General features: G+C 41.2%; 1 protein-coding gene and 1 long non-coding RNA gene across 51 annotated transcripts in view; one reads left to right on the top strand and one right to left on the bottom strand.

The window, feature by feature from the left end:
• The window catches only part of RIMS1 (regulating synaptic membrane exocytosis 1), a 228,609-nt gene that overhangs the window by 196,180 nt on the left and 11,364 nt on the right, over positions 1 to 21,065 (top strand). For 41 of the 50 annotated variants that reach the window (XM_079970330.1, XM_079970341.1, XM_079970352.1 and 38 more), the window contains one exon: positions 5,780 to 6,015. The exons of the other annotated variants lie outside the window; for them this stretch is intronic. In XM_079970330.1, coding sequence (XP_079826456.1) covers positions 5,780 to 6,015 — 236 coding nt within the window. The remainder of the gene's footprint in view (positions 1 to 5,779; positions 6,016 to 21,065) is intronic. 50 annotated transcript variants of the gene reach the window in all.
• LOC307212982 overlaps positions 8,386 to 21,065 on the bottom strand; it is a 44,494-nt gene continuing 31,814 nt past the window's right edge. The window contains exon 3 of the long non-coding RNA XR_013837324.1: positions 8,386 to 8,889. This is a non-coding gene — a long non-coding RNA (uncharacterized lncRNA). The remainder of the gene's footprint in view (positions 8,890 to 21,065) is intronic.

Here is a 21,065-nt window from a genome sequence, read left to right as displayed (position 1 = left end):
TTTGGAATAGGAGTTGGCCTGCTACTGAACAAAGATTTCTCTTGCTAAAAGATGAACACTCCTGAAAAAGCGCACTAAAATTTACTATTTCAGAGGCGATTGTGACTACCTTGATTACGGAGTAAGATGTATTTTCATAGAGTACATAGGTGAGTTTCTGTAGAAAGTAGCTGATAAGTATCTATGAAATTGCTTAATTACATTTACTTTCAGTTTTGTGATCATTTTACGTACAACTCCACAGAGTCAAAAAATGGTTACAAACTATGACATTAATTAAATTAATGCAATCATCAATATGATTATGTTTGTGTGTGTGTGTGTATGATTGACCTTCATTTCTAAATGTGACCTTGATAATTTCAAAGTGATTTAATTATATTGTTTTTGCATGTTGCCTAATTTTAATACCATTTAATGATTAGAGAATGCCCTTTTAATTTCTTCCAGTTAATTGGGTTCACACTACTGAAGTGAAGCATTAAGAAAATGGTAGTGAAGTTTAACTTGAAAATCAGTGCTTTCATATAAAATTTTGGCATCTATGATCCAAAGCACTGTGGGGTGGGGATTTCATCTTTTCTGTCTAACGGCAGCCCCTCTGCACTCCCTGAAAGGCCTCCAGGGAATTTTTTGAGACCTTGGATTATTAAATCATTAGTGCAGGGAACTGTGGATTAGAGAAGGGACTATAGAAGTTTTTCCTTGTGTGAAAACTCACTTGCGGAAAGTACCACCGGATTTGGGCGTGTGTCTTTTGCTGAGAAGGACATGGCCTGCAAGCTGGACAAAAATCCATGCGGCAGAATTTGAAGATCTATTTTAGACTGTTTCAAGGGCTTGGGCCTTCCCAGTGGGAGTTTTTATATTTCATTTTTGAACTTCAGATGCCCATATTTCACAAACAATTTTCGAGAGTCTTCTGATTTTCAGTCATTTGCAGTGTGGCATGAGAGGCTGCTGTAGAAAGTTTCAGGAAACAAAAACCCAATTCTAATGCAGAGAACTAGTTTAAGTAGGCACAAGGGATTATATATAACCAACAGCTCTGTAATCTCTTTTTCTTGGAATGGCAGATTCCTATGATGTATCAAAAACTTTATTTTAAAAATCCATCTTTTCAAAAATGGCTCCTGGGATCCTGGGAAATGTAGCTTCCCAGGGCACCTTACTATGATCATTGTAACCTTGATGTGCTACATGTGTCAGGAGTCCTTGTGCTTATAGGTCATCCCTCCCAAAACAATAACACCTCTATAGGGCTGCGATGTATACCCGTGTTCTTTGTGGGCAACCTCTTCAGGTTTCCCTTAAATGAGGATTTTTTTTCTGTTAATTGTCATCTCAGTGGTTTTCGGTTCAAAATAAATCACTACAGTTGAACTTATACTGGGATAAAACAGCATGAAGTAACATTATTTCTTCAGAATCATCTAATTTTACCTGCAGTCCATCAATAATGACAGCTCTGCATCCCTATTTATTTCAAGATTTCACAGCATGTCCATATAAGCCAATTTTGCCTGATACACATATTTTTTGGAAACAATTTCCCCTATTACAATTATTTTATATGTTGTTACATTTATATATGGCACTAATATATGCATTTTTATGCTCAGTTTCCCCTAATATACATAATTTTGTATACATTATTTGGCTGGAGAACTGCAACACAAAACTGGGAGGAGAGTAAATATCAAAGAACGCCTGTTTTTCAATTCAAATATTGTCTTGGAAAATGTGGATAAGATAAGTTAGCATTAAAATGGAAACAGAACAAACCCCAATCCCTAGTTGTATATAGACACTTTGAATTGAGCAGAATTTATAACTGTCAAGATGCTGGTCCTCCCGTTCCATATACTTACAAAATTAAGGTTGCAGTCCTATACACGTGTAGGATTAAGCCATACTGATCTTAGTAGAGCCTTCTTATGGGCTATAGTGGTACTAATGGCTATAGATGTTGGGTGTTCTGATCCTTTATAATTTCATCTAGTAGAATTATCCCTTTGGCAATGTGGGACAGTTCCTTGGGGTGCTCAGATTTATGTATGCAAGATGAAATAAGATGTTCTCGATGAAACTGTCCTTGGTTTCAAACAGTCATTTCATTAGAGAAATAAAATGACATTGTCATTGCCATTGGTAGTGGTTGCATACTAATTTTGTTTACTTACTGAAAAATCTAGGAGAGATATGAGGGATGGGGGCTAAGGCTAGATAATATTTCAGAGCTGTACAGTTGTTTTCAGGAAGTGTCATTCACATACCAGTTAAATGAAGGAATCTGGACATTAAACTGATGATTTCATCCCCTCCAAGCTAATTCTGCTTATCCCAGCAATACTTTTCAAGATAAGTGTGCTTCGAATAGCACCCTGTATTTTGGCTTAAGCAAGAGGTGCAGCTGTGTGATCAGCATACAGATGTTTGTGTGACCTCACACTGCAGCCCTATCATACACACTTGAAATGGGTTGGATGAAGAAGCTGGTTTACTGAGGTCCACTGCAGTTGAGACCCAAGGAAAAACTGAGCAAGTAAGCAGACCTTTCCATCTTCCTGCCAAGAATGTGTGAAACAACTCAGTAGCAGTTTCATGAATGCTCGAGTCCCACAGAAATGACACCACAGTGTCAAAAACATAATTCAGCATTTAATTCAACAGTCTGTGGGTCTTGATCTGCCATTCTGATTCAACCCAAGCCCTGCAATCACAGTGCTTAACCACTAACTCACCTTAGTGAGATATGAGATGTTGGGAAGTTCATTGATGCTGAACCCAGACAAGATAGCGATGGTGATAATTGGCAGCTACTGTGACATCAAAGGGATAGAGACATCCATAAGAGGTGATATTTCAGCCCTCCCTGATGCTTCAGGTGTGCAGCCTCAAACTACTTTTTGATTCATTGCTGTACCTGGAAGCTGTTTCCTATGGTTAATAGTCTCACTTTTCACTAGCTGTCTGGTGAAAAGGCTGCAATCGTTTTTGTTACAGCCAGACTTAGTACCCACCATTCATGTGTCTTTCAAACCTCAAGGCCAGATTATTGTAACACCTTTTATGTGGCAACTCTTCCTCTAGATGGAGATGAGTCTCTAAGACACTTCACTTCAGTGTTGCAGCATTAAAAAGTGTTTTGCTTTGACCAAACCTTTCATAACCCACAGAGTAAACGCCTCACAGCCCATTTGTCATCTGCAAATGTTCTTTTGACTGTACCATCTGATTGGCCTGGTATGTTTCTACTATAAAGCGAGACATATTCATAGTGACTGCCCCACAGCTCTTAGGCTTCCTGCTCTTGGAAAATGCTTGCCAGAGCTTAAACACGAACATGTTCTCTGAGTGCTGTAAGCCATGTTAATTGTGGGTTAGCATTTAATAGGCAGAGTTATGCAGATGGGGCATAGCAAATCCTGACCCTGTATCTGAGTGTTTTAATAAGCAATTTTCTAATACTAATGCCAGTTCAGGTCTCCTCATGCTCAGACTTGTATAGCTAAAATTACATGATCCATGCACAAGGGAGAGATATCAGCAAAAATATCTGCAAGAGAAATCTTATCAGCCGAGAGGAGTGATGGTTGATTGAACAGCTTCATAATAACTCAGTGGAATGGAATGTTGAAAGGCTAAGAAGGAACAACTTGGGCAGAGGAATAGAAAGGGTACAGAGGAAATGTCTGGAAGGGTCACTTCTTGATTCAACCAATTTTAAAATGTCCCCAGGGATAGAAGTGGGGCCTACCCATAGAAATCAATGGAGAAATGCAGGATTTTAATGTTACCGGGATTGGAATGTTACTGGGCACCAGTGTGTCAACTCCGCCCCCTAAGAAAATCAAAAGGTAGTGGCAAAGAGAAGAATTCATGCTCTTTCTAAGTCAGTTATTTTATGTGAATCATATGCACACACAAACTACACAGCCACTGCTAATACTAATTCCAAAGCAGCTGCACTTCACTGTCCTGATATTGCAGGTTGGAAGAGGCTGTGACTAAAAGAGGGTAACTGATGGCAGCCTTGCAGTGTAGTTCACACAGAATATTGCAGGTCAGTCTCTGTTTGGTAAACCAGAGCCCTGCAATGTGGTCCAGAGGTCTTGCCATCCCCTATTGCAGGCTGAAGGTTATGTTGAGGTTGATATAGAAGTTTATAACAATCCTCTGCTGGTATCCATTGCTTTTGTTCCCACATTGTGTGTTGGGCTCAGAGAATAGTAATTACTAACCTCATGGTGTAGGTAACTCTCTCACTCCATTCTAAATCATAGCTGCAGCGTCCACGACAGCATCCCCGAGGCTCAGCACCCAGTGTGACCAAACCAGTTGCACTCTCCTAAATTTGCCTCTGGTTAGAGGCCTGTGCTGAAAGAGTTGCTTTCTCTCTGCAGCCCTGTTGTTATAGTTCAGACCAGAGTGAGACTACTTATGTTACCCTCTCAGAGTTCCTCCCAAACCGTTGTTGGCATCCATCTGTTTCAAGAGACAGTGGAGTACGCTTCTGGGGGTCAAACCACTGGCAAATCACAATGCCTACTGTGGCCGCAGAGACTGGAAACTCATAACTGCTGCCTCCTGCATTGTTTTTGCTGCACTAGCCACACCAAAATAACGTCCCTGGGGCACAAGCTTGGGCAGTGCAGTCAATTTCATGCAGAAGTCATGTGCCATTGACTTACATACAGATTGCAGTTGCAAATGTTCAAAAACTTCTAAAAAGCTACCAAAAAAAGCAGATGGAAGAATACCCAAGTAAGAGCAGGAATTCTGGTCTTTAATGCTCACTTCTATTTTGCATATCACTTAGCCACAGGCTCAAGTAGCATGTTTCTCAGGGATACATTTTATTGCAGGGCTCCACTTGTTTTATTTAATTTTGCTTTTAGTGTTATTGCCAGTTTCAAGCATTAAAGGCGGAATGAATGAGAAATCCAAATAAAATTATCTATATATATACACACACACTTTGCTTTTAGCATGAGAAATTCTACAGGAAATAAGAATGTATTAATTGTACTCCTGCTGCTTCCCACCAGCCCAACTATCTTGGGCAAGCTTATGCTATGAAGCACAGAAGCTTCTCTGGAAAAAAGGAACAACACATAATTTATATATTTAATGGTGATTTAATGCAGGTTACTTTTTGTGGTTTGTTTTTTTTAAAAAATCATAAATAGATCAACTAATCTTTTGTAAATAGATCACCATGTGCTGTGAAACCTCAGTTTTTCATCAGAACCATTTATATCAATGAGGAATACTTACCCTGTTGCATTACATTTTATAGCAAGTCTTGTTTTGATCAGAATATATATTGAGTGGGTACATGTCTTTGTTCTTTTATTTTCTATGACCATAAATATATTTTTGTGTAAATCCTAGGAAAGTGATTATTACTTAGACTGCGTTCCAGTATCCTTCATTTTGAATGGGTAAAATTCCATCGATTCTTAAAGCACTAGCAAGTGTACTAGCATTCAAATTCTGTGACCGAACACAGAACAGAGTTAAAATGAGAAGTTGGAAGTCAAACTTCAATTTCAATTAGGAACGGGGGGGGGGGGTGAAACCTGTGAGTTTCAGGAATTTGAATACAGTTGTGTACTTGGGTATCAAATAATTCGAAAGTATACTTAGCAATATTTTATATTGGGGAAGGAGTCAGTTTTACTATGATGTGTTGGGGGTTTTTTTATTTCAAGATCTTGTTATAAACACAAGCATAATTCAAATGTACATGTATGTTTTTACTTTGTAAATATAGTACGTTTACTCCTAAAATGCAAGGCAGACGGATGGGGACTTCAGGGAGAATCATCACAAAGAGCACAAGTGTGAGTGGAGAGGTGTATAAGCTGGAACATAACGATGGGAGTCAATCAGACACTGCAGTTGGTACGGTTGGAACAGGTGGGAAGAAAAGACGGTCCAGCCTTAGTGCCAAAGTGGTTGCCATGGTATCTCGAAGAAGCAGAAGCACATCCCAGCTTAGCCAAACAGGTGAGTGGAGTATGGACAGTAAGAACATGGCTCTGTGTACATGTGAAACGAGATTAGTGTTTAGATGTCCAGAAAAAACTGTTTCCAGGTGTGGAAGGCTTTTTGTGTGTGCTATCAGAGAAACACAATAGCAGGGACAGCCAAGGTGGTGCCCTCCAAGATGTTACCTGGCCAGCAACACCTGGAATGCACCATATTGACTTCTTCTGTGTTATGGGATAAATGTCACAACACTAGGTTCTGTCACCTGCAATCTATAATCATGATCTGAAAGAAGCCAGTCACAACACCTACACAATTTAAAATGCATCATATTGTAATGGGTTAAAGCAGAAAAAGAAAGGTATTGATTTTGAGATTAACTAATGCTGACTCCTTTCTTTATTCCCCCCCTTTAAAACCCTGAAAAATAGGCTTAGTGAAGTGAGTTAATTAGAGTGTAGCATGATGCTACATTACATGCTTTTAATGGCCCTGTTTTTTCTTGTTGCTTTAGAAATCTTAAAAGCCTAATCTCTATAGCCTAAAGCAGAGCTACTAAAGAGGGAATGAAGAGAGATATTGGCTCACAAGTTCTGTTAAAATCAGTGAGGGGGCTTACCCTTTATTCTTGTCAAGAGCAGGCATCCTTAAATGGCTTTACAAATAAATAGTTGATGTAAGAGTAGATCTCAGTTAGACTTACAACAGTGGTTCAATCTCTTGATCAAGATACTCACAATCTGCAGGTATGTCAGATGTTTCTGATTTGTGTCATTAATTTTTTGTTTTCCCCATTTCATTTTTAAGCGCTAGTCCATCACCCTTTCCTGGCATCAGTAGGATTAAATGAAATAAAGCTGTTTAATACTATGCAGTGCCTTATGCACCTGTGATTTTCAAATAAACCTGCCAGATAAATTCTGTGTTTTACCAATCAATAGATTTCATAAGAAACTTCTGAGTTAGTGTTTTGGTATACCAAGAGTCATTTTATTTGGAACACTTAGTGATTCTGCAGAATTACCCCTAGATGGTTTGGGACACTGGTTACGTATTGAAATGTCTTCTTAACTGCGGCAATAGAGGTTAGTAGGAATGTTTCTGTGGCCTTTTAAGCGTTTTCATACGCGATCATATCTGAACCTGTAAGCAAAGTAAACCACATTTCTGCTGTCCTGAATTAAGGGCTGAGATGAAAGGCACTGAATTCATGTTCCCAAATATCTGCAGTGGCAGAGCCAGGCTTTATCTTGCAAAACGGTTGTTATGTTGAGCTTGCAAAAGGAGGAAGTCTCACATTAAAGTGCCATCAAGGAATATTTGTATGCTCAAATGCTACTACTAATGAGGAAACTGGAGACTCACCTTAGACGATGTAGTACCCTTGCATATGTCTTATTACCCTAATCCAAAACCTATGCACTTGAATCTCTAGCAACCCCATATATATTTACACACAGACACACAGACACACACACATGCTTGCAGCCTAGTTTCTGAAGCAAACATTTCCATTTCCATTGCTCTTTCTACTTTCCCTCACCATTCTAGGCTGGCATATGAAGAATAAAGACATAGTGCTGTTTTAACCTGCACACTTAGGTGTATAAGAATGCATGTTCAACCAAAGTTTTAAACGATGTACAGTATCATTTTATAATTATTATAATGATAGAGGTTGTAGTGTGCATAAAAAATATATTGTATGATACTGGAAACAGGATAATATGTGTCAAGAAAATTCATGCATCTTTAACTGATTTTGGTACATGTTTCAAGTTATTGTTGCATTAATAACAATGAAAAACTGCAGTGGTACCCATGTTTGGAAGCAAGTTCTGTTGAAACCCACAGGGCTTGCCTGTAAGTGAGTTGGAAATAAGATGGGCAAATGAGCTAAGCACCATCCACTTTTCCTTCTAAGGAAAACTATTTCCTTCTATTTTATAATTATTATAATGATAGAGGTTGTAGTGTGCATAAAAAATATATTGTATGATACTGGAAACAGGATAATATGTGTCAAGAAAATTCATGCATCTTTAACTGATTTTGGTACATGTTTCAAGTTATTGTTGCATTAATAACAATGAAAAACTGCAGTGGCACCCATGTTTGGAAGCAAGTTCTGTTGAAACCCACAGGGCTTGCCTGTAGGTGAGTTGGAAATAAGATGGGCAAATGAGCTAAGCACCATCCAGTTTTCCTTCTAAGGAGTCATACTGTTAGCTTTGTTATAAATAATGTGTTTGTGCTATTTCCTATGGAAAGATCATTTACTCAGGTAATGTTTCATATAATTTCTCCAGTGAAATAAGAGACTGATTCCCAGTGAAGCTGCACAACTCTTATTTTGCCCTTTGTACATAATGAGGTATTGGGGTGTGTGTGTTTGTAGCCCTGAAGTGATTTCAGAGGGAAGGTTCCTTTCCAGTACAGCTTTAGACTAGATTGACTGTTTTCTTGGATTTTCGTGTCTGGGGTGGGTGGGCAGGAGGTGGGGGATTCTCATCACAAAACAGAATCCTAGTACAAATTGATAACAGTTCCCTTCCACTCAAGGGGAGAAATGAACTGTTTCCTTCAGAGACTATATTTGGAAGACAGCACTAAACACAAACTTGTGAAGCTTGCTCGGGAACAGCAAGCAGATCATAGCATCATTTGGTGCAACGCTGCTGAGCATTTGAGGACAAGATGCTACAAATGGCAGAAGTGCTTTTAAATTCTGCGCAGGGCTTTCCAATGGCAGATCCCAAACACAGGTGCAATTCTGTTGGTGGGTCTCTCTGGGGTTTTTTTCAAAAAAAGAAGAAATTGTGGATACAGTTTGCTGTTGGTATTACAATGCTGGAGAACTATCCCTGGAGATCACCATTTCAACCCAGTTTCCTATGGTTTATGTAAAAGAAAGAAAAAACTGAGAGCACATAAAATAGGGAACAGAAGCAAGTAACTTTGTGCTTACAGAGCCTTACCACATTGTTCGGATTTTTCTGCCCTTGCCCAGTCTACATTTGAGCCACCTAAAGTTATAGATTTATGAATTGCCTGTGCAAGTCAGCCCTATTTCAGAATTCTTCTTGAGGAAGAGATTTCTCCTCTCGTACATGTGGTTTTCTTGCCTTCCAACCAATGAATTTAGAATGTGACATGGAAGCTTTCAATACAGTGTTTGGTTTGAATGTAATTCGTGTGTATATTCTGTGGGCTTAGGAATTAGCAGCTACTGAAGACGTAGCATGCCAAGTCACTCAGGGGTTTTAGAATGGTGAATTAATATTAAATAATGGGGCCAGTCCTGTTTTATTCTAATACCACTCAGATAATACTAGAAGGAATTTGAAAATAATTAGCTTTTTTCAGTTACCTGGATGTCACGGAATGCTTGTAATCCTTTTAACAGGACTAATTATGTGACCAGGGATTATTTAGAGCAAAAGATTAGGGGATTTTAAGGATTTACCGGTACTTCAGTAACTGAAAGGACTTGATCTAAAACACATCTCAAGTATATTTATGAATCCCTGTAACATTAATTGGATTTTGCTACAAGTAAGGTTGCAGTCCTGTATGTTGCTGTGGAATTGCTTAAATCCTATTTACTTCAATGGGATTTAAACAGACTGTCTGCAGGGTTTGAAAGAATCTGTCTCAAGCTGTATTTTTGAAGGTTTCTTCTATTCCAAATTATTTTAAACTTGGTTTGCATTTTTGCATACATGTTGAAAGAACAGACTGTCTTTTCTGTATGCGTGGAAACCCCCTTCACATTATAAATAACTGACAGAGTTTGAGTGCTAACTGCAATTTAAAATACTGCTGGCTTGACTCTCTCTCAGAAAATATAGGCATCTGGCATGAATAGTTATTAATCCAGAAGAAGAATGGGGCACTCAGTCCACTGGAGCAAGTCTTCTACTGGCATTCCCAGACCATATTGCCTTTCTTTGCTCAGGACAGTAAGTGTGAGAAGTGGCTTGCATGCACCCAAAAGGACTTCTCATATTTCTTTTCCCCAACAGCGGCTCCTCACACTTCATTCAATGAATTTGATAAACACTTTCCTGAGTTTTGGGATTGGCTTATGCAAGCAGCTGCTACTTAAAGAATGGGACTTGGGGGTTCCCAATGTATGCACATGAATGCTGAATTCTTTGTATCCTGGCCAATGTCTGGATCTTCAAATGTTATCAAACTGATGAGTTGACTTATCTGAGACCACAAGTACAACAATGCCAAAATACAACCCTTGAATGTAATCAAATCCAACATATAAGCACAGGCGGCCCCATTGATTTCTCTGGGAACTCCTGACACTCATTCGGACTCTTCCTTTTCACCACATAAGACTTGGAAACATGCTAACCAGGTGTAGTCAGTGCTGGAAGCAGCTTACGAATACCTTTCTCAGTCAACTGTTCTTTGAAAAGGAAGGAACGCTGGTTTCAGGCTGGTATTTTTAGAGTGACAGCTAGGATCTTGGGAATTACATAAAGTGTGCATGCATGAGGAAGTAAACCCATATGCTGTTAAAAATATTCCTAAAAGATCATTGCAGGTGTCTGTTGGTTGCAAAGACTAGACATTGCAATGTGGAGCAATTTCCCCCCTGATGCCTATTTAATGCAGGAGTCTAGAAATATTTATAGGTAGAGACAGGGAGCGGAGGAAAAATTAATAACACTGAACAAGGAGGGAGCTGGATAACTGGCAGTGTTCTTGAGTGGGGGATAAATTTGGTTACTTTGACTTCAATCAATAACTTGACTATGACCCCTCAGGCCCTAATGCAAGTATGCTGTTTATGTGAAGCAGCAGCATTAAATAATTGAATTTATTGCAACAGGTTCACAAATAAATTACGTCAGGTGAGCCTTACATTTTCAGGCTGCAACTCAGTTGCTTTGGGATGCAGGGCCAGTGCTATGTTGAAATGTGCCCGTTCTTGGTGTAATGGCACACATATGGTACAATTTTAACAACTTGCCAATTTTTAAAATACTGCATAATGTGTTTGTGTGTGTTCATGTGTACGTACATGGATTTATGGTGCGGGAAGAGGGTAAGGCAGAAAAAGCAAACAGCTTATCCTTAGCTCTCTGTATTCTCCCCTTCTCTGCCACTCCCCATGCCCTCCAGTGGGTGCCTTGTCTTTGGTTGGAAAACCGTTCTGGAGGTAGCATGTGCTGTACTTTTGGGGGACTGCAAGTAACTTGTACTTGTTGAGGACCGTCAGCCAGGTACAAGTTGTTGATGAAGCACCTTCAGATGGATGAGTGGATCTTAATGAGAAAGCACACCCTAATCTCAGCATGCCAGGCAGATCTGTCCAGGAGGGAAGGGACCTTAGGGCAGGGTTCTCGGATGTAGTTGTATTGGCAGCTGGGTGATGTTCATGCAGGAGGAAACCCATCCTCTTGGTTCTTTCATCCTCCCTGTAGGGGACATGCCACAGCTAGGAAGCTCCCACAGGCCAAAGTAAGTCTTATCCCAGCAAACATATGGTGAGAGGGGAGGGGACTTTGGTCCTGCTGCAGTCCTCAGGTTTCTCCTGAAAATGTTTCCCTCTACCCTTGGCCACTTTCTTCCTGCTAGGTTCACTTCTGGTTTCAGAGTCTGGCTGGGGAGAAAACATTGAAAACCACCCAAGGGGACATTTGAAGGGAGAAACACACTCCCTCCCATTGGCCAGTGCCTCCCCTCCCAGCTCCTGCTTCGGCATTAAAAGGAAAGAAAAAACAGGGATGAGGCCCCATATTTCTGACATACCTCTTGTCCCTGAATTAATCCAAGCATATGAGGCTGAAATGCACAGCAGGCCCCTAAAAACGTTCTTTTTATTGTGCATTCCTAGTGATTTGTGCTCATCAACGCAGCGGTGTAGCTAGCCACTCGGGTGCTGGGTGCAGCATGCGTGTCCTGCAGCCAGGGGTGAGGCGAGCCGCTCATGGGGGCGGGGCGCGCTGCATAGAGCCTCTCCGCCGCCTCCCCCTCAGCTGTAGGGTGGTGGAGGGAGAGGTGGAGGGTAGGCGCAAGTCCCATCCTACCGTTTCAGGCAGCGTGGAGCCTGCAGGCACTCAAGTCACCACGTCACTCCCAGGACAGATGCGTGCCTCGGGCATGCTGCAGGCCCTGCGGTAAGTGCTGGCCCCCGTGGTGTGGTGCCAGCTGTGTTTGATTACATTTCTTGACTGAACTAAAAAGTTACGTGAGCCCAATTTTTTTAAAAAAACCCTCATATTTTTGTCATTTTGTCATCCCCCTCCCTCAGTGATGACACCCGGGGCGGCCCGCACTTCCTCCACCACTGCATTAGTGTATGGGGGCAGTGACACGTGATTCTGCTTCCAATACTGCTTTCACCTCTAAATGTTTCAGAGCAGTCCTACTGCTTTGAGTCCAATGGATGCTGGTTTTAACTTCCTGCAATAATTTGGTGGACTTTTATATCACAAATGTTTTGGATTGTTTTTTTGTTCCGGTTTTGCTACGTGCTATAGTGCAATAGCATTCCTCCAGATGGCAATAGTGCAAGGGCAGCGGGGAAAACATTGCAGAGCAACCGATAAAGCAGAATGATGTGTGGATAACACATTGTAAATCCACCGCTAATGTGCTATTATTATTGTGTCAATGATACGTTGCAGAACACACCCACAAAAAAACCTCCCAGTTTGGATGGGCGCAAAGCCTTTTAGAGAAAGGATGGTTTCCATATGTACGCATTATCCAAACAAATGGAAACACCTTTAAATCCTGCTCATCGCAATGGAGGAAAGTTAAGCACTTGTTTTGTTTTGTTTTAGCGCTTAGCTTTGGCTGAACCATGTGCTCTCTCTTTGTTTTCTCCCAGCCTTGCTATTTTTTACTTGTTGAGCAGCTGGGGTTATGTAACAGCTATAAAACAACACTTGGTCTAAAGAGGTTACCGAGAGCAAGAGCCACTTGGGACTGCAAAGCCATAAGCAGCCCTCCAGGGTTAGCATTATTATGCAATTCTCTTGGGCTGCGGGAGGAGGCAGAGGCTGAGAGGCACTTTAAAAATAGTACTGCAAGACTCTACTCCATTGCATTTTCAGTCAACTGCTACAGAAAAAAAAATTCCTCTAAAAGATCACGTGTATTCCCCACTGCCCAATGAAAGCTCTCTTATTTAATTCCTCTGGAGCACCATCCCTTTATCCTTGTTTCAGAAATAGGATGGGTAGAGATTACTGTTTACTGTGGCTCCCGTGGGCTCCCACTGCTGGTTTTCGAATCTGTGGTCACTTGACATTACCGGTGTTCAAGAGGTAGTTTCTCGTTGAATACTGCAGTTTCATTTATTTCACCCCAAGCCAGCTTTGATAAATAATCAGCATACTGCTAGTAGAGGCGGTTCTGTGCCTTGCTCCCATTCTATGGGGAGGGGGCAATTTAAAGTGCTGTCTACTACCTTTAAATCCCTGAGTGGTCTGGAACGAGGCAACCTGAAAGACTGCCTTCTCGCTTATGTACCTACTCAAGACCCTACCACTGAGTGCAACCACTGAGTGCAGCCACTGAATGAAGTGAAGTTGGTGGACAACCTCCAGGGAGAGGCAGCCTTTTCAGTAGTGGCACCTCATTTATGGAATAGCCTTCCCAGAGAGGCTTGCCTGGTGTCATTTTCAGTGGCAGGTGAGAACCTTTCTGGTGACCCAAACCCTTTAAATAGGAAATCTGGGCTTCCATTTTAAAAAAAAAAAAATGGTATAGAGTGAAAGGATGTTCTCTTTATGTAGTACACACACACTTTTAATTTTTAATTTTGTATTTCAGGTTTTTTATTTTTAAAAAATTATCATAAACCACCCAGAGAAGTTTTATCTTAGGTGGTGGCATACAGATGCCATCTATATAGGATATGAATATATAGAAGTGATATAAGCATATACAGAATGCAGTAAATATTATGAGTGTAACAAATAAACATAGAAATCAAAAAATAAATAGAGATATGAGAACTGTGACTTCATAGAGCTGTAGTGATGGCTTCCACTTTGTAGAACATTGCCAATTGAAGCTGGTCTGGCTATGTGGTTTTTCAGAAAGCATTTCTAATTGGCTAATGATGTTGGGAATGATATAGGAGGAATATTTTAAAGCCTGACCTCTCACCAGTTTCTACCAACACCGGCACCTAGAAAAGGGCCTTTGATCTTTATGCATGGGCAATTCTTTGTGGTGCCTTCAGGGGTTCAAGTCTCAAGCCATTTGGGGCTTTAAAGGTAAGCAACAGCACTTTGAATTGTGCTTTGAAATGGACTGTGAAGCAGTTTCAAGGCAGGCAAGATGTGTTTCCTAGGGACTGTCCCAGCTAGCTGTAGCCCAGCATCTGATAATCTAGATTAGCAGTAGTTTCTAGTATACTTTGAAAGGCAGCCACTCACATAATTCAGAGGTAGTAAAGTAATTAAAGGACGCAGGTGGCGCTGTGGGTTAAAGCCTCAGCGCCTAGGGCTTGCCGATCGAAAGGTTGGCGGTTCGAATCCCTGCGGTGGGGTGCGCTCCCGCTGCTCGGTCCCAGCGCCTGCCAACCTAGCAGTTCGAAAGCACCTCCGGGTGCAAGTAGATAAATAGGGACCGCTTACCAGCGGGAAGGTAAACGGCGTTTCCGTGTGCGGCTCTGGCTCGCCAGAGCAGCGAGGTCACGCTGGCCACGTGACCCGGAAGTGTCTCCGGACAGCGCTGGCCCCTGGCCTCTTAAGTGAGATGGGCGCACAACCCCAGAGTCTGTCAAGACTGGCCCGTACGGGCAGGGGTACCTTTACCTTTAATTAATCTGGAGTGTACCAGGTCATGGATAATTGGTCCCCACAATCTCTAACGAGGAAGGCTAACCTTGGATGTACTAGCCTTGAATAGTGAAATAAGCTTCATGCCTCAGAGGCTACTTGGGCCAGTGAGAAATCAGCACTCCCAGATTGTGAACCTGATCCTTTAGCAAGGAGTGCAATACTATCCAGAACAGCTGGAACACCACTGTCTCGGTCAGACAATTAATCTTCTGTCAGGATTAATCTTCTGTTTATTAGCCCTCAACCATTTTGTTAGACACCAATTTGGCAATTGCATGGAGGGTAGTTATCCTGTTCTCATTCTTCCCAAAGCATTCTGCAGACAGGATGACTATCAAGGTTTTTGTCAAGTTGGGACAAAATATTTTATCCCTAATCCTCAAGTGTCTCTCCCCGCCCTCCTTTTAAGTTAGAACTATAATTACCTGCTAAAAGAAACAAGCATCCCAAATTGTAGCCTGAAATTGAATGGTAATACATTTCAAAATATTGGATATTATGAATTATTACATGGATATTATTGTGAAAATGCAGAATTGGAAACGAAAGGCACAATGAAATTTCAGCTGGTCAGCTCCCAGCACTGAGTGAACTTGGGGAAATAGCTGTCATCTGATATATGGCCTATTGTTAGGTCAAGAGTTCCAGTAAAACTGAACTTTCCACCTGGATGTAAGATAAGATATCCATGACTGCTTTCAGAGCACAGGATTATATGCAGATGCTTGTTACAATTAGACCATTGGCCCATCATTATTGTTTAAACTGACAGGAATCAACTCTTTAGGGCTTCAGAGGGTTATGTTTTCCAGAACTACCTGGAGATGCCAGGGCTTGAGACCTTTAACGTTAATGCTGCCCATCAGGGTGAGTGGCAGCTACCAGTGGTTAGAGGCCACTTTCACATGGAATAATTGAGATGATCAGCAGCAGAAAGTCAAATGGGTAGAGAAGACCATGTACTCATTGTTAATCTGCACATCACTCATATCTGTCCTGGAGCTATTTGATAGTGAACGTTTTCACAGTCTTGGGAATAGTGTGCTAAAGTTAATGTTTGCTGCTTTTCTTGACTCTATGGCTGAAAAAATATATATTTAAAAAAGGATGGGCAATGAATCCAGGGATCAAAGTCTTGATGAAAAAAGTATAAGGATTTCAGGGTTTTGTGTGTGTTTGGGTTTCCATAGTTTTTTCTGATGCTTCTAAACTCCTCGGCAACATTCTACAAAATGGAGAATTAGTTGGGGTTTTTTCAATAGTGTGTGTGTGTGTGTGTGTGTGTGTGTGTGTGTAAAGACTTGCGTCTTTACGCAGGATCATTCCATCCTGACAGTTTTTCATGCCAAGTGTTCTTTTCTGTTTAAGCAAAAGACTATGCAGGAAGTCCAGATATTATTTACCACTCAGTTGCTTAAACAAAAGCTCATGTTTTAATTCCTGCTGAGGGCTTCCTAATATAGCTAGGATTTAACTTTGCTTATGCCTAAGAGGTAAGTCTGCATTCATTTTGCTTTGGAATATTTCAAAAGTTATGTTATATACAACCCTGCCGCTTCTCAAACGTACGGTAAGTGAAAACAGGATTGGAGTGCTGTGTTGATCTCAAGCCACAGACATGGTAAACTAACGGTGTTAGTAAAGTCATTGAATCTTGTGACAGGGGATCAGCTAAACTAAAATAGATCAAAGTTAGAATCACATAGAAAGGTATGATAACTGATGAAACTAATTTTTGGATGGCTGATACACGTAGATGGCGATTGTATATGTTGCATTCCCTGCTTTGCAAAAAATGAATGCAAGTTTTTCAGAGGCATTAAAACAATACTTAAGCTATAACTGCATCTCTGTTTCATTGATTTCTTCTCCCCACTTGATGTCATTATTCTTTACCATGTATGCGAAGAAACCTTGAGTGAAGCATATGGTACAATTTCTTTGTAAGCACGTCTTTAGTCTATGTTCCAAATTCTGAACTGCTCTTTCCCAAAAGATTGAAACATGCCTGTCTGGACAACCAATAATACCATTGCATCTTTGTGCAAGAGTGTACTTTCAGTAGTCATTTGTTTTTGACCCACTTCATACATCAGTATAGTAAAGGAGAAGAGTTACTATTGAGATACCATAGATTTACACCGGGGGGGAGTGTGTAGTGTATGGCCTTTTGACGTATATGAAGCAGCAGGATATAAGCTATTTCAATTTAGTTTACTTATTGCTCTCTCTAACAAAAAAGCCATGCGTTGATTTATTTCTATGCCGTTTTAGTACCATAGTTCCCTATAATACTCACTGGCAACTATAGTTGGCGCATTTCCAATTTCATAATATTAACATGCGCTAGTTTCGTTCTGGAAATTATCTGGAAAAAGGCATCGTAACAGTTTATAGCCAGACAGTCTTTACATCTCTGCACAAAAGTCACTCTCTCTTTAGCTTTCCTTCTGTTCCCTTTTCTCTTAAGGGGTGGGTGGGAGGGAGGGAGGGAGGGAGGGAGAGAGAGAGAGAGAGAGAGAGAGAGAGAGAGAGAGAGAGAGAATGCCTGCAGAATATTTACACCTCTCTTTTACAACAACTTAGGGGTGCCATCTTAATTACCTCTGTCTAAATTGACCAGATATATTTTTCAAGCCCTCAGAAAAGCGAAATGCTTGCTGTTGTTCAATGGCCACATTTGCAGATGTCCACATGCACAACTCCATAGAGTTATGCAGAGTGAAGAATCCTGCTGTATTTTGTTTCAAAGAAAAATGAGGGAGATGGCATCTGTTAACCCCTCTTTCCTGCCCATAACCTCTGCTCGGGCAGACAGGGTGGGTGGGTGTTCAGACATTCCAGTATGTTTTCCTTTTCCATTCCAGCTGCTGATTCCAGCTTCTACAAAATGGAGAATTGGGCTACCAATTCATAAAGTTCCATTTATTTACATTTCTCTACAGATCACACTATTTGGTGCCTACACCTTCCCTCCTGAAACATCTCTGTTGCATTTTTCTGCTGCTCACCCCCACTTCCTCAGGTCTTGCTCACTTCCATACCACACACCTGTCCGCATTCCTCTTCCACACCGTGTTATTTTGCCTCCTGCTTAAGGAGGACTGCAGTTCAAAAGGATTGCAGTAATGAAAAGGCGCCTTTCACATTTCCAGTCCTTCTCGTAGGCTGAAAAATAAGGACAATGTCTTAGAAAACAAATGCGTCATGGCAGTCTGATGGGGATGAGACTGTTAAAAAAAAAAGGCTCTCTGGGACCTTAAAATGGGGCCAACTATAGTAGAGTTAGAAGCATTTGTGGGCTATGAGGTGCAGTGGAAAGCAGGAAATGACCACCAGATGAACTTTCAAGCCAGCGGGGTGTCGTGGTTAAGAGCGGTGGACTCGTAATCTGGTGAACCGGGTTCGATTCCCCGCTCCTCCACATGCAGCTGCTGGGTGACCTTGGGCTAGTCACACTTCTCTGAAGTCTCTCAGCCCCACTCACCTCACAGATACAGATAGGTAGCCGTGTTGGTCTGCCATAGTCAAAACAAAATAAAAAAATTCCTTCCAGTAGCACCTTAAAGACCAACTAAGTTAGTTCTTGGTATGAGCTTTCATGTGCATGCACACTTCTTCAGATACACTGAAACAGAAGTCACCAGACCCTTCTATATAGTGAGAAGGTGGGGAGGGGTATTACTCAGAAGGGTGGTGGGATTTTCACCTTCTCACCCCTTGCTTTTTCCTGTAAGACCTATTGCAGTCGTTAAGAGTCGTCAACAGGCTCATCACAGCTATCTGCCAATCACCCAATCCCACCACCCTTCTGAGTAATACCCCTCCCCACCTTCTCACTATATAGAAGGTCTGGTGACTTCTGTTTCAGTGTATCTGAAGAAGTGTGCATGCACATGAAAGCTCATACCAAGAACTAACTTAGTTGGTCTTTAAGGTGCTACTGGAAGGAAATTTTTTATTTTGTTTTCACCTCACAGAGTGTTTGTTGTGGGGGAGGAAGAGAAAGGAGAATGTTAGCCGCTTTGAGACTCCTTCGGGTACTGATAAAGCGGGATATCAAATCCAAACTCCTCTTCTTCTTCAAGAGGAAGGAGAGAGCATGTTGGAAGCAGCCATGTAAGGGGACGACTCACAAAGCACTGTGCAGTTAATGCTGCTAGGTAGGAGAACCAGGAGTCATTCTCTCCACACTGTCAAGAACTGGAACAGTTTTTGACGCTTACTTTACCTGGGCTCATTGGAGGCCAATGAACACACAAGATGGCTTTTTTTGTTGTAGCAAACCTAACAATGCAATTCCATTCATGTTTGCTCAGGAAAAAAAGACCAGTTAACTGCAGAGGGTCTGGGGAAATGGGCATTGGATTGTAGCCTAAGAAAGGAAACCTAACTCGGCTGTAAAGATGGCTGTGTACCTTAAGAACATAAGAACAACCCTGGTAGACAAAGTCAAAGGTCCATCTAGCCCAGCATCCTGTTCTCACAGTGATCAACTCAGTGCCCATGGAAACAAGAGGAGCCTGAGTGCAGCAGCAGCAGCAGCAGCACACTTGCCACTTGTGAGTCCAAGCAACTGGTATTTACTAGCATTGGCAGTGGGGTAGAACATCTACACCAGCAGAGGTGGAGGTATGCTAGTGAGGTGGTGCTTACCCCATCAGAAATGCCTTGGCATACCAGTGGAAAGCATAGATGTTCCACCAGTGGCTCAGAGGGAAACAGGGTGTGTAGTGGCAGGTATGGATGAAGCCAAACCTAAAGCCTCTTCACTTCCCCAACACACCCACAGAAACAGAACAGCTCTGTGCCAGCCTTGGGACTGGTGTAGTTAACTCCTTCCCATTGAAGTAAATGGAAGGGAAGAAGAAAAGACTGAACTCCACACTTCCCACCTCATCTACAGATGCACAGCAGGGCAATGAATGTTCTGCAAGCAGATCTGCAAGCTACACACCCACACCCACACCCACGGCATTTTAAGTTTTGTGTTCTGTGTTTATTGACGGAATTGATCTGCAATGCGTGTTTTAATGTACAAATGTAGCAAGGACTTAGGTATCTCTCTCAAAGTATGTTTTTAATGTGAAGACAAAATCATTAAGCAGCTCAAGGTTCTGAAAACTTCCTATGAAATGCTCACATTCCGTGCTGAATTAGCCACAGCCTGATCATAGGCAATTTCACTCTTGTTTTTAGTTGTAAATGTTCAGTTGATTGAAGAGCGTAACATATTAAATGGCTACATGTGTCATTCTAAGTGGTATAATATTCAGTATATCATTTTGAAAATTAGGTGAACAATGTGTATCTTTGTATATGAAACAGTAACATGCAATATGTAAAAAAAGAAAACATTTTCAGCTTCTTTAAAAAAAAACCTGCTTTATGAATCAACCTTCAGAATCATGATGGCAACTTTTTGTTCTACAATTACTGGTCATTTGTTTCACAGTGTTTTTATTATGCTTTATATAAGTATTGGCCCACAAATACTGGCATCTGTTTCATGTTGAAATTACTTTAAAACAAACATTTTGGGAACAGAGAGATTATCGCTAAGCTTGACTTTTTAAAAGGTGGTGTTTCACTCAGAGGTTGGTTTCTACATCAGTTTGCACTGCTCAAGCGAGTAATGTTCGGTCTGTCTTGCATAATAATTTTTCTACTAAAAGGCATGATTGTATAGCCAAAAAATGCTCACACAACCCTATTGTTAAACTTAATATATATGTGGACCACTAACCTATACATATTGCAGCAGGGTGATTTTAATTTAGACAGAAAGGTCTCTGCTTTTTGCAGTACTTCCTGAACATACGCAAATGGCACCACTCATCTGAAATCATCTCTTATGCTACTGTTAATTGTAACGTGTCTAACATCTGAGTACCGTGAAAAATTGCCATGGGAGAATGTGCATGGGAGCCATTTCATCCTTTTCTTTTAGAGATCCACACTTTTCTAATTTCTTCATCAATGTTTATTCCATGTTCATAGCTTTTACTTGCATCCATGAAAGTTCTTTGGCATCGGTGAGCCTCATTGTTCATTAAAGGGACCTAACCCTTAATTAAGACTCAATGACCGTTTCCAATTCTGGTGACCCACTTGTAGGACCTGACTGGCTGTGCAGTGTGTGTATGCATGCTGATCCTAGGAATATTTTTAAGATGCCAGGGGCAGAGGAGGGAGCTCAAGATGCCCAGGACATGATTAGGTCCCTGCTTTCTAGGTGTGTTTTTA

This window comes from Podarcis cretensis, assembly GCF_951804945.1.
Source record: "Podarcis cretensis genome assembly, chromosome: 3".
NCBI classification, from domain to species: Eukaryota; Metazoa; Chordata; class Lepidosauria; order Squamata; family Lacertidae; genus Podarcis; species Podarcis cretensis.
Note: the sequence above shows the minus strand (reverse complement) of the source record. Positions and strands in the feature narration are given on the sequence as shown.